This window comes from Suncus etruscus, chromosome 1 (genome assembly GCF_024139225.1).
Source record: "Suncus etruscus isolate mSunEtr1 chromosome 1, mSunEtr1.pri.cur, whole genome shotgun sequence".
Taxonomy (NCBI): Eukaryota; Metazoa; Chordata; class Mammalia; order Eulipotyphla; family Soricidae; genus Suncus; species Suncus etruscus.
In genome coordinates, this window is record NC_064848.1 from 203,241,685 (window position 1) to 203,254,447 (window position 12,763).

Here is a 12,763-nt window from a genome sequence, read left to right on the forward strand (position 1 = left end):
TTCTTTCTCAGTAGTATTCAGGGGATCACATACTGCTCCCCAGGGCTCCCCCATACAACTTACATCTTCACCCCTTGAGGTCCACTCCCTGGCCTGCTGCTCTTTCTCGTGGGGTGCTGTCATCCGGACTGTTTTTGTTTGTTTGTTTTGTTTTGGGATCGCACCCTGCTGTGCTCAGTAGGGGTTCCTCCTGGCTCTATACTCAGGAATCACCCTTGGCAGGCTAGGGAGACCCTGTGGGATGCTGGGGGTCGAACCTGGGTTGGCTGCTTGCAAGGCAAACTCCCTCCCTGCTGTGCTATCACTACAGCCCAGGATCTCCAGGTTCAAGTAAAGGCCCAATTGGACTGATGGGCGAGAGTCCAAGTGGGTCCCATCCAGTGAGAAGGCAGGTGCCCTGTCTTGCCACGGGGCACACCCGGACCCTCTTCTCGCCGGCCCCTCCACAGGTGTTTGGCACCACCCGGAAGCTGCAGGTGGATCTGGAGCAGCACCTGGCACGGCTCAGTGAGCTGTTGGCATCGCGGCGAGACTATGTGCAGACACTGCAGTACCTGCAGCAGATGGCTGGTGGCATCGAGGACCAGCTGTCGGCCCTCCCCGTGTGGAGGGAGGTCACTGATGTGCTCACCGAGGTCACCAACCAGACTGACTACGTCGAGTATTACAGGTGCCAGAAGGGGCAGGGAGGGTGGGGCCTGGCCTCATTTCCAAGATCGCTTCAGGATCCTGGGGAGCCCAGAAGTGCTGGAAGATGAATGCATGGAACAGAAAGGGGTTGTCCATTGGGGAAATCCAAGAATGATCTCTGGCATCCATAGGGTCCCCTGAGCATCATCAGATGTGACCCAAAAAACAATAAAAAGGGGTGTGTGTCCCTGAAACAGTGTGCCTACCCTCAAAAGAGCAATACTGGGCCCAGAGAGATAGCACAGCGGTGTTTGCCTTGCAAGCAGCCAATCCTGGACCAAAGGTGGTTGGTTCGAATCCCGGTGTCCCATATGGTCCCCCGTGCCTGCCAGGAGCTATTTCTGAGCAGACAGCCAGGAGTAACCCCTGAGCACTGCTGGGTGGGGCCCAAAACCAAAAAAACAAAAACAAAAAAAGAGCAATACTGCAAGCCCCAAATTCCTAAGGTCTCTCTCTCTCTCTCTCTCTCTCTCTCTCTCTCTCTCTCTCTCTCTCTCATCTCTCTCTCTCTCTCTCTCTCTCTCTCTCTCTCTCTCTCTCTCTCTCTCTCTCTCTCTCTCTCTCTCTCTCTCTCTCTCTCTCTCTTCTCTCTCTTTCTCGTTTTTTGTGTTTTTATTTCTGCCTCTGCTCTCAGAAATCGCTCCTAGCAGGCTTGGGAGAAACTATGGGATGCTGAGGATCAAACCCAATCTTTCGGGGTGGGTCACATGCACGCATTTGTCCAACTGCTATGTTATTGTTCAGCTCCTCAAGGTCTCATTTATAGGGCCAGGGAGATGGGGGTGGAGAAGAGGAGATCTTTTTTGCTTGCTTGTTTGTTTAGGGGCCATACCCAGCAGTACTCAGCCTAACTCCTGGCTCTGTGCTCAGGAATCAGTCCTGGAGGGCCTCAGGGGATCTTAGGGGAAGTTGGGAATCAAACCCTAGTTGGCTACTTGTAAGACAATACCTCCCCTGCTTTATCTGTCCCTGGAGACTTTATTTTTATTTTTTTTATTTTTTTGCTTTTTGGGCCACACCTCATGACGCGCAGGGGTTTATTCCTGGCTATGTGCTCAGAAATCGCTCCTGGCTTGGGGGACCATATGGGACACCAGGGGATCAAACTGCGGTCTGTCCTAAGGTAGTGCATGCAAGGCAAATGCCCTACCGCTTGTGCCATCACTCAGGCCCCTCCCTGGAGGCTTTTAATTGCACTTTCTTGGGAGGGGCACATGCATGGTGATACTGCTGGTTAGGGGCTATATAAGAGCCTAGCCTCACGCTAGGACTGATTGTAAGTTGGGAATGGTAAGGCCTTCCTGCTGTACTGTTTCTGCAGTCCTACAGGGGCTTTTATTTTTATTTTATTTTATTTTGGTTTTTTGGCCACACCCAGTGGTGCTCAGGGGTTACTCCTGGCTATCTGCTCAGAAATCTCTCCTGACAGGCACGGGGGACCATATGGGATGCCGGGATTCAAACCAACCACCTTAGGTCCTGGGTTGGCTGCTTGCAAGGCAAATGCCGCTGTGCTATCTCTCCGGCCCCTTTTATTTTTAATTTTAATTTTTGTGTTTTGAGGGTTGGGACCACATTCAGCATTTGTTCAGGGCTTACTCTCAGCTCTGTGCTCAGGGACTGCTCCTGATGGTGCTTGAGAGGACCCTGTGTAGCAGGGACCAGACCCAGGTCAGCCATATGCCATTGTACTATCTGCTGGTTCTTTATTTGTGGGCCACACTTGTCAGTGCTCAAGAGTTAACTCCTGGGCTCGGAGAGATAGCACAGCGGTGTTTGCCTTGCAAGCAGCCGATCCAGGACCAAAGGTGGTTGGTGAATCCCGGTGTCCCATATGGTCCCCCGTGCCTGCCAGGAGCTGTTTCTGAGCAGATAGCCAGGAGTAACCCCTGAGCACTGCCAGGTGTGGCCCAAAAACAAAAACAAAAACAAACAAAAAAAAAAGAGTTAACTCCTGACTCTGTGATCAGGAATCACTCCTGGTGGTACTCAGGAAACCCGATGGGATGTCGAGGATTGAACCCTGGTTGGCCACGTGCAAGGCAAGACCTCTCCCTGCTGTGTTATCATTCCATCCCCCCCACCCCCGGGGCCCGGAGAGATAGCACATCGGCATTTGCCTTGCAAGCAGCCAATCCAGCACCAAAGGTGGTTGGTTCAAATCCCGGTGTCCCATAGGGTCCCCTGTGCCTGCCAGGAGCTATTTCTGAGCAGACAGCCAGGAGTAACCCCTGAGCACCGCCGGGTGTGGCCCAAAAACCAAAAAAAAAAAAAAAAAATCATTCCATCCCCCAGAAAGACACTTTTTGGGGGTGGCCACACCCTGTGATGCCATAGGTTACTCCTGGTTCTGTGCTCAGGAATCACTTCTGGTGGTACTCAGGAGACCTTAAAGAATTCTGGGGATCAAACCCACAAGCAGACATGCTGCCCACTCCAGCCTGAGGCTTGTTTTTTAAGGTGGATTTATTCAAACTGGAGGGTAGAGCTCTCCAGTAAATAAATAAATGGCATCCCACCTTGGTTTGGCCCAGGCTGATGAGATTTGGTTCCTGAACACCCCCTTGGTCCCTCTGCCTGGTTTGTAGGTGCTGGGGTTGGGGGACATCTTTCGGCCACAGGGAACACTGGACAGATTCACTGGGACAATGAGCACAGCAGTGAAAGGCTGGAGATGGGCCTGGAGAGGAACATCCAGGAGGCACAGGCTCTCCCCGAGTTCAGGGATTTATGGGGGTGGAGGGATTGAGACAGAGATTGGGGCAGGGCCAGGTTGTTAGAAACTACGTTAGAAACTGCTTGCTAGTCTTCTCCTGGGGGAACTGGAGCCCCAGCTGATTCCAGGAACTCTGGAGGAGGTGGAGAGAAGCCAGAAATGACCGGAACCATGTCCATGCATCCATCTGAGATCCGGAGAAGGGGAGGGGTCCAGAATGTCTGAGAGAGTTGGGAGCCGGGCCTTAGGGTGCCTGCTCAGAGGCAGGGGGAGGATGGTTCAGTGGTAGCTATGCACTTGGCCTTGAAGTGTGAGCTCTGTGGGTGGAGAGAGATAACACAGTGGGAGAGTGATAGCAAGGGAAAGGGCACTTGCCTTGCACACAGTGGACCTGTTCGATTCTTGGCATCCCATAGAGTCCCCCAAACACTGCCAAGAGTGATTCCTGGGGTGTGGAGGCGGGGGAGGGAGGGAGAGCAGGAGGGAGGGAGGAGGGAAGGAAGAAGGCAAAGAAATATCTTCCAAGTTCAGGAAGCTGAACTTGGCCGAAGAAGAGTCCCTTTGCCAGTGAGGGTGATTGTCCTGTAGTTTCCTGAGGTAGGTAGCCTTAGTGGCTCTGCACCCCCTCATCACGTCCCCCCTACACACACAGGTGGCTCTCCTACCTGCTGCTCTTCATGCTGGACCTCTCCATTTGCCTCCTGGCCTGCCTGGGCCTAGCCAAGCGCTCCCGGTGTCTCCTGGTCTTGTGAGTAGCCTGGGCTGCTGGGGAGCCTGTGGGGTCACAAGACATCGTGGGTGCTGAAGCCGTCATGCACCCCATCCCAGCACCCACAGAGGCAGGCATCAGACCCCAGTAAAACTTGAGCCTTTCCAAAGCCTCTTGGTACCTGGGCACAGCTGTGTGGGCCCCTACCCCTCAGGACTTCTTTTTACCCCTCCAGGACTTCCTCTGGTCCCCCAAGCCTGCCCCTGGTACCCCAGGTCACCTTTGGCCTGCAGGTGTGCCCCTGACCCCCAGGACTGTCCTTGACACCCAGGCCCATCCCTCACCCCCCAAGACTTCTCTTGGCCCCCAAACCATTGAACCCACTTAGTGCCCATATGTCTATGAGGGAGGGGATCCAGAGGCCACGGCTGGATGGAGCATGATTTGTGTCTGCCTCCCAGGATGCTGGGTTCCGGGGTGCTGGCCTTGATTCTCTGCTGGACCTCACTGGCTGCGGACACAGCTGCGGCAGTGGTGAGTCAGGGGGGACGTGGGATGTGGGGTGCGGGGTTGTCTCAGTAGGACCCTGTGTCTGGAACAAGCGCACTGTCTCTAAGCCAGTCTGAAACCCCAGAATCCCTCAGCGGGAGTGGCTGGGACACCACCCCTCAAACCTAATTTTAGGGGTGTCCTTTTCCTCTGCTGGTCCTGGGTGAGCCTGTTGTTCTTCAGCAGACCTAAGTTTGGGGCGAGATGTGGGGGGAGGGTGTGAGCAGAATTTGGCTTTAATTTCTGCTTGAGTGAGTCATTCCCCAGTTCTGGTGGGCGGGGTGGCCCTTGGCTGAGCCCAGAAAAGATCATGTCAGGGGGACTCAGTTTTCTTTCCACGTAGCTGCAGCTGCAGAAGAAAGAACTACAAGCAGACCCTGGACAGTCCCTATGAATCAATACAGGGGGAGGGGGAGACACAAATAGCCTAGTAGGGGATTCTGGGTACCCCCAGCAAATTCAGACCCATCAATGAATCCCATGACCCAAATCTTTTGGTTTTTGGTTTTCGTTGTTTTTTTGTTTTGTTTTGTTTTGTTTTGTTTTGGGTCACACCTGGCAGCGTTCACGGGTTACTCCTGGCTCTACGCTCAGAAATTGCTCCTGGCAGGCTCAGGGGACTATATGGGATGTCAGGATTCGAACTACCATCCTTCTGCATGCAAGGCAAACACTCTACTTCCATGCTATCTCTCTGGCCTCATGACCCAAATCTGTTCTTCTCAGTCTACCTGTGTGCTCATTTATTTATTTAACTATTTATTTTGGTTTTGGGGCCACGTCCGATGATGCTCAGGGGTTACTCCTGGCTATGTGCTCAGAAATTCGCTCCTGGCTTGGGGAACCACCTGGGACGCCGGGGATCAAACTGAGGTCCGACCTGGGTCAGCCACGTGCAAGGCAAATGCCCTACCACTGCACTATCACTCTGGTCCCTTATTTATTTATTGGTTTGGGGCCCACACCCAGCAGTGCTCAGGGTTACTCCTGGCTCTGTGCTCAGAAATTACAATCCTGGCGGGCTCAGGGGACCCTATGGGATGCTGAGGATGGAACCCAAGTTGGCTGCCTGCAAGGCAAGAGTCTTATCTACTGTGCTAACTCTAACCTTAAGCTGAGGATTTTACCACCACCCCCTTTTTTTATGGCATGGGGAAACCCAAGGGCACTTGGGAATTCCCAACTTAGCATATTGTGCTGGACATCAAACCCAGAGCCTCAAATATACCATCCTGCACTCTATTCCTTAAGCCTCATCCCATGTATCTGAGGTTGAAGAAGCCAAGCGGGTACATGGCTGTGGAGATTGGCCAGGAGCCCTGGAATGGGCCACTTTGCCCCACTCTGCCCACCTGAGTAGTTTTAATTCTGCTGGGGCTCTGTACCCCCACAAACAAAGAAGAGAAGGGGAGCCGGGTCCTTGTGTCCAGTTGGGGCGGTAGGAAGAACTGGACAGGCCCAGAGAGGCTGGGGCTTGCCCAGGGCACTCCCAGGTGGCTTTTTGGGGGCTCCCTCCTGGGGACAAATGAGCCCCACCCCCACCCACTAGCCCCTCCTGGAAGCTGCTGCTGCTGCAGCATCCAGCTGGCCAGAAGCTGTCTCCTTGGGGGGCCACTGCCTTCTCCCCAGGTTGCATCCTGCCAGGAAACCAGAGATGATTTCATCTAAGCCTGCAGGGCGGGGAGAAAGGCTTCGGGGCTGACCACTAATTGAGTCTGGTGTGGGGGGGCCTGAATGGGCCTTTGATGGGGCTGAGGCTGCATTTTAATAGGAAGTGGGGAGGGGCTCCTAGGGCGCCTTTGTGCCTGGCAGTCCTGGGAGAGAGTTCTTTGGTGAAGGAGAGATCTTCGCCAAAGAGAGGGAGTGGGGGCCCCTAGAGCCATGCCCTGAGCTCCTGTGACTCCAATCTGTTGTTCAACCCCTCCCTGCCCTGGGAGGTGGTCAGGCAGAGTGAGAGGTCCAGGGCAGAGTAAGGGTTTGGGGGCAGTGTACCCCAGAAGAGGGAGTGAGTGGAGAGAGGGTTCCATGTAGTGTCTGGGAAGGTCAGGAACCTGATGTGGGCCTGGCCCCCCTCCCAGCTGAGTCCACAGCCCTCCTTCCTTTCCCCTTTTCCTGCAGTGGACACCCAGGTTGGTTTCTAGAATCCTCTAGGGACCTGGTAGGGCTCCTGTCTGGGGAAATGTGAGCAAGGGCCCAGGAGGTATTGGGCGGGTTCCCCAGAGAGCAGCAGAACTGGGATTCTGTCTGCTCACAGCTCTGGTATAAGGGTCTCAGGGTCCACTTCAGCCTATCTCGGCTCCTCTCAGCCTCATTGGCCTCTTAGTAGTCTCAGTCATCCAGGAGTAGAAATTGTGCTTCCAGGGGCCCGGAGAGATAGCACAGCGGCGTTTGCCTTGCAAGCAGCCGATCCAGGACCAAAGGTGGTTGGTTCGAATCCCGGTGTCCCATATGGTCCCCCGTGCCTGCCAGGAGCTGTTTCTGAGCAGACAGCCAGGAGTAACCCCTGAGCACTGCCGGGTGTGGCCCAAAAACAAACAAAAAAACAAACAAACAAACAAATTGTGCTTCCTGGGGCCAGAGTGATTGTACAATGGTTAGGGCATATGCCTTGCACACGGTCAACCCGGATTCAATCCTTGGCATCCCATATAGTCCCCTGAACCTGCCAGAAGTGATTTTTGAGTGCAGAGCCAGGAGGAACCCCTGAGCAGTGTAGGGTGTGGCCAAAAAAAAAAAAAAAAGAACCAAAAAAAAGGAACTGTGCTTTCCCTTGGCTCCACCCCAATACTGACCCTGCCCCCAAACTTGACTAGTCCCATGCCCCACATTAGCTAAGTTCCACCTTGCTCCAAATCACCCTCAAAATATCTCTGGCCACGCCTCCAAGCTGTGTAAGCCACACCCCCACATTATCTAGGCCCCGCCCCAGGCCCAGCCAGGGCAATGGTTACAGCCTGCCCAGCCATTTTCACTGCTCTACTCAGAGCCACTCAAGGGGAGGAAGGCTCACTCCCTAAGTTCCCGCTCTGGGATCACCACTCACCCCCTATCTTCCTTCTCCCTGGCTCAGGCCACCAGTGACTTATGCGCTGCTCCTGACACCTTCATCCTGAACATCACCGAAGGCCACCTCAGTACAGGTAACCCCGACAGTCAAGTAAGCACGGCCACAGCCAAACTCTGCTCATGAAGGGCAGCCCTGGGTTTGTCCAGCCCTGCACCCCGACAAAACACAGGTCTGGCTGGGGCAGCCTGTGAGTCCTGTGTTGTTACCTTGCAGAGGTGACCCGCTATTACCTGTACTGCCAGCCAAGCTCCATCAGCCCCTTCCAGCAGGTAAGGCCACCAGGGCCACCCAGAATCCTGGGAATATGCCCTGGAAGGCAGTGGGGAGGAAGGGGCCTAACTTCCTGGAGTTCTCTTAAAAGGTCAAGGTTGTATTTATTGGGCTTGTAAATGTGATGTGGGTGGGAGCCATGACTCTGCATATTGCATCAGTGCAATGAGGGGTCTTGGGGCTTAGGGGCTGGCCCATTCTGGGATGTCATCGTCATCGTTCATGGCGCCCCGTCCCTCCCTCACAGACTCTGACCGTCTTCCAGCGCTCCCTGAGCACCATGGAACTCCAAGTGTCTGGCTTGCTCAAATTTGCTGTCCCCTTCTTTCCTACAGCCAAGGTTTGTGCAGACCAAAGGGTAAAACCCTTACAGATGTCCCTGTCTCCCCCTGACACCCCACTCCTGCCACAATCCCAGAACTTTCCTTGGTGCTCCCCAGATTTTAGCTTCTTCCTTTGGCTTTCTGGGACTCTCTGCAGAAGCTGTGAACTGCTCTTCGGGGTTTCACCCATTCCCAGCCCCATTCTCTGTCTTTCTGCAACCTCTTTCCCCTTTCAGGATGACCTGCTGGACATCCAGCTCCTGTTGAACTCCACTGAGTCCAGCCTCCACCAGCTGACAGCCTTGCTGGATTGCCGAGGATTGCACAAGGTGCTTTGGGTGTTCTGGGGGGGGGGGGCAGAAGACGGATGTGGAAAGCAAGAGGGTAGTTGGTGGCTTGTGCTGGTTAATGGCAGCTAGAACACAGGAAAGGGGGAAGGGGAGAGGTGTCTTTTCTTTTTTTTTTTTTTTTTTTTTTTTTTTTTTTTTTTTGGTTTTTGGGCCACCCGGCGGTGCTCAGGAGTTACTCCTGGCTGTCTGCTCAGAAACAGCTCCTGGCAGGCACGGGGGACCATATGGGACACCGGGATTTGAACCAACCACCTTTGGTCCTGAATCGGCTGCTTGCAAGGCAAACGCCGCTGTGCTATCTCTCCGGGCCCGAGAGGTGTCTTTTCTTATGCTTCTAGAAGCTGAGGCCTGAGACTGTATGGAAGGTGCGGGAGCAGAGGGACAGTGGGACCAAGTAGTACAACACCCAGAACTTCGGGTTTCACGAGGGGCAGCTCTGCATAATCTAGACTTCTGGCCATCTGGTCAGCCTCTCCATCTCCCGGGTTACAAGTGAGCATAGCATGGGGCAGGAGAGATAGCACAGAGGTAGAGCGTTGGCCTTGCACGCAGCCAATCCAAGATGGACGGTGGATCAAATCCCAGCATCCCATATGGTTCCCTGTGCCTGCCAGGAGCGATTTCTGAGTGCAGAGCCAGGAGGAACCCCTGAGCACCACCAGATGTGGCCCCAAAACCAAAAACAAACAAACCAGCATAAAAAAAAAACTGAACAATAACACAGCAGGAAGGGCATTTGCCTTGCAGACCCCAGACTTGATCCCCGGCATCCCATAGTGTCCCCTGAGCTGGAGCCAGGAGTGATAGTCCTGAGTGCAGAGCCAGAAGTAAACCCTTAGCATAGTGCTTCTCAATTATTTTCTGTCATGCCCCCTTGGAAGAAGAAAATATTTTTTGCACGACTACAAATAATATCTTCATTTAAAAAAGACTTTAACCCGCAAAACAAAAATATATAAAATGATTTGAGCTGATTTTTTTTTTTTGGGGGTCACACCCAGCGGTGCTCAGGGGTTACTCCTGGCTGTCTGCTCAGAAATAGCTCCTGGCAGGCACGGGGGACCATATGGGACACCGGGATTCGAACCAACCACCTTAGGTTCTGGATCGGCTGCTTGCAAGGCAAGCACCACTGTGCTATTTCTCCGGGCCCTTGAGCTGATTTTTTAATCAGAGGTGATGTCTGGACGAATGGCTCCAATGAGCACGTTTTGCAATGCAGAGCTTTTCCAAGCGGGGTTGGAAGCAGGACACAGCAACTCTCAGCTCCGGAGACATACAGAAACATAAACACGGGGCTTAGCTTGTTAGGACAGTGTTTGCCGAGGTCAAACGCGCCCTCCTTTACGGAGCCTCGCACCCCCCCTGTGGAGCGTGCCCCACTATTTGAGAAACACTGCCTTAGCATCACCAAGTGTGGACCCAAAAGAAACCCAAAAAAGCCTGCTGGTGTTGGGCTCAGGGATGGGGGGGCTCTTATAGTTGCAACCAGACACTACGCCCTGTGCCCCCCTTCACATGCATATCTGTCTCATTCTCCAGGACTACGAGGATGCGTTGGTGGGCTTGTGCTATGATGGCATCGAAGGGCTGCTCTTCCTTGGCCTCTTCTCCATCCTGGCCATGCTGGCTTTCTCTACCATGATCTGCACCGGACCGAGAGCCTGGGCCATCTTCTCCTCTAAGTGGCCTTCCTCCAGGTGGGCCAGCTTCTCCTCCAGGTGGGAATGCGGCGGGGGCGCCTGCATTCTGTAGGGTGTGGGGCAGCCCTGTTCAGTGACAGCTCTGGAAGGAGAATGACAGAGGTGGCATGTGAAGTGGAAGTCTCATGCCTTGATCCCAGGGGATTGGAAGGACACGGGTCTGGAAGCAAACACTGATGCAGGAAATGATCCACACATGATCAAAGGGATAAAACAGGTTCAGGGAACGTCCACATGCAAACCTTCCGCTCCTGATTCAAATACCAGCAAGCACTTAGCTCAGTAGTGGAAAACCGAAACCACTAGTGGCTTTTTTCCCTGAGACCCCGTGTCTTTTTGTGTGTGTGTGTGTGTGTGTGTGTGTCTTTTTTTTTTTTTAAGCAATATATTTACTTTGTTTGTTTTTGTTTTTTTTTGTTTTTGGGCCACACCCAGTAATGCTCAGGGGTAACTCCTGGCTATGCGCTCAGAAGTCGCTCCTGGCTTGGGGGACCATATGGGACGCCGGGGGATCGAACCGAGGTTCATCCAAGGCTAGCGCAGGCAAGGCAGGCACCTTACCTCCAGCGCCACCGCCCGGCCCCAGCAATATATTTACTTATTGATTGATTGATTGATTGGTTTTTGGGCTACACCCAGAGATGCTCAGGGGTTATTCCTGGCTCTGAGCTCAGAAATTACTCCTGGCATGCTCGGGGGACCGACCATATGGGATGCCGGGAATCGAACTGGGTCCACCCCGGTCAGTCGCATGAAAGGCAAATGCCTGACCACTATGCTATCTCTCCAATCCCGAGACCCTGAGTCTTAATTGGGAAGCGAAGGACCACACCCCGAGGGGGAGAACAGGTAAGGTAAGAGACCAATTCAGGGGCCAGAACGGTGGCGCAAGGGGTAAGGCATCTGTCTTGTCCGCTCTAGCCTAGGACAGACTGCAGTTCCATCTCCGGCATCCCATATGGTCCCCCAAGCCTGCCAGGAGCAATTTCTGAGTGTAGAGCCAGGAGTAATGCCTGAGCACTGCCAGGTGTGTCCCAAGAGCAAAAAGAGCCCCCCAAAAAAGTCAGTCCCCCTTGCTTCACCTTTCTCTGTCCAGGAGAGGCAGGGGAAGGGACCCCCAAGAGCAGCAGGAAGGATCTTAGTAGAACTTAGACTGGGACCTTAAGGTCTATTTTCTTGTCCACACTGCCACTGTCCAATCAAGACAGGAGAAAATGGGGAGAACCCCTATTCCTCCCCCCCCCAAAAAAAAAGACAGGAGGACACAGAACAGAGGTGGTTGATGGTTGATGGCACTGCGTGTAGTCAGCATGGTGGGCTGCTTGGAGGAGTGGTTCTGGCAGAAAGATATGTGTGAGGCAGGACTGAGGACCGACTTCAGTCACCTGCCCAGAGAAGCCAGCCATACCCCCCTCCCCACCCACCCCCGAGATCAAGTCCTGAGATCCTTTTTATTTGGTTGGTTGATTTTGGTTTGGGGGCCACACGGGTGGTGCTATGTGGTTATTTTCGGCCATGGTGGATGATGGGGATAGAACCTGGGTCGGCTGCATGCCAGGCAAACTCCCCCCCCCCCACTGTGCCATGGCTCCATCCCCTCCGTGGGCTCCTTTTCATCTTCTTTGTGCTTCCAGGGACCGAGACTATGACGACATCGATGAAGACGACCCCTTCAACCCACAGGCCCGGCGTGTGGCTGCCCACCACGCCCCTCGGGGACCCCTGCACAGTTTCTGCAGCTACAGCAGCGGCCTGGGGAGCCAGACCAGCCTGCATCCCCCCACCCAGACCATATCCAATGCACCCGTGTCTGAATACATGTAGGCGGAGGTGGGAGGGTGACATGTCCTGCTGCTACCCCACTCCATCCTTGCTACATGCACACAGCATGCTGGTAAAAATTCTGCATGAAGGGGGGACAGGGAGACCCCACTATATATCTGGCTGTGAGATCCTTTGACTCAAGCTGTCAACTAACTCCCATCTTTTGCTTCCCCTGAGCCCCAATCTGATTTTTTGTTTTTTAGGTTTTTATTTGGGGGGGGGGCCACACCCAGCAGCACTCAGGGGTTACTCCTGGCTCTGCACTCAGAAATTGCTCCTGGCTGTCTTTCCTAGGTTCTTTGTATGCAAGGCATTTGCCCTACTACTGTGCTATCGCTTCGGCCCTGCAGCCACTGTCTTAACCTTCTGCCCTCCCTCTGTCCCACTCTGTGAAACCTCCTGTGGGAGCCCCAGCTGCCCCCTACTTCATGCCGTCCCCTCTGAGCACCCCCTCCTCTCCCACAGGAACCAGGCGGCGCTGTTTGGAGGGACCCCACGCTACGAGAACGTTCCACTCATCGGCCGGGGCTCGCCCCCTCCCACGGTAACATCCAGGGCTAAA

General features: G+C 54.0%; 2 protein-coding genes across 3 annotated transcripts in view; one reads left to right on the forward strand and one right to left on the reverse strand.

Annotated features, from left to right (window-relative positions):
• The window catches only part of FADS6 (fatty acid desaturase 6), a 1,183,177-nt gene that overhangs the window by 226,849 nt on the left and 943,565 nt on the right, over nucleotides 1–12,763 (reverse strand). The window lies entirely within an intron of this gene.
• Nucleotides 1–12,763, forward strand: part of TTYH2 (tweety family member 2) — a 38,345-nt gene that overhangs the window by 18,661 nt on the left and 6,921 nt on the right. Inside the window, exons 4-13 of one of the 2 annotated variants that reach the window (XM_049769519.1) lie at nucleotides 450–670; nucleotides 4,059–4,154; nucleotides 4,577–4,649; nucleotides 7,735–7,804; nucleotides 7,945–8,000; nucleotides 8,249–8,341; nucleotides 8,561–8,653; nucleotides 10,217–10,395; nucleotides 12,012–12,197; nucleotides 12,667–12,745. In XM_049769519.1, the coding sequence (XP_049625476.1) occupies nucleotides 450–670; nucleotides 4,059–4,154; nucleotides 4,577–4,649; nucleotides 7,735–7,804; nucleotides 7,945–8,000; nucleotides 8,249–8,341; nucleotides 8,561–8,653; nucleotides 10,217–10,395; nucleotides 12,012–12,197; nucleotides 12,667–12,745 (1,146 nt within the window). The remainder of the gene's footprint in view (nucleotides 1–449; nucleotides 671–4,058; nucleotides 4,155–4,576; nucleotides 4,650–7,734; nucleotides 7,805–7,944; nucleotides 8,001–8,248; nucleotides 8,342–8,560; nucleotides 8,654–10,216; nucleotides 10,396–12,011; nucleotides 12,198–12,666; nucleotides 12,746–12,763) is intronic. The other variant, XM_049769529.1, reaches the window with a different exon arrangement.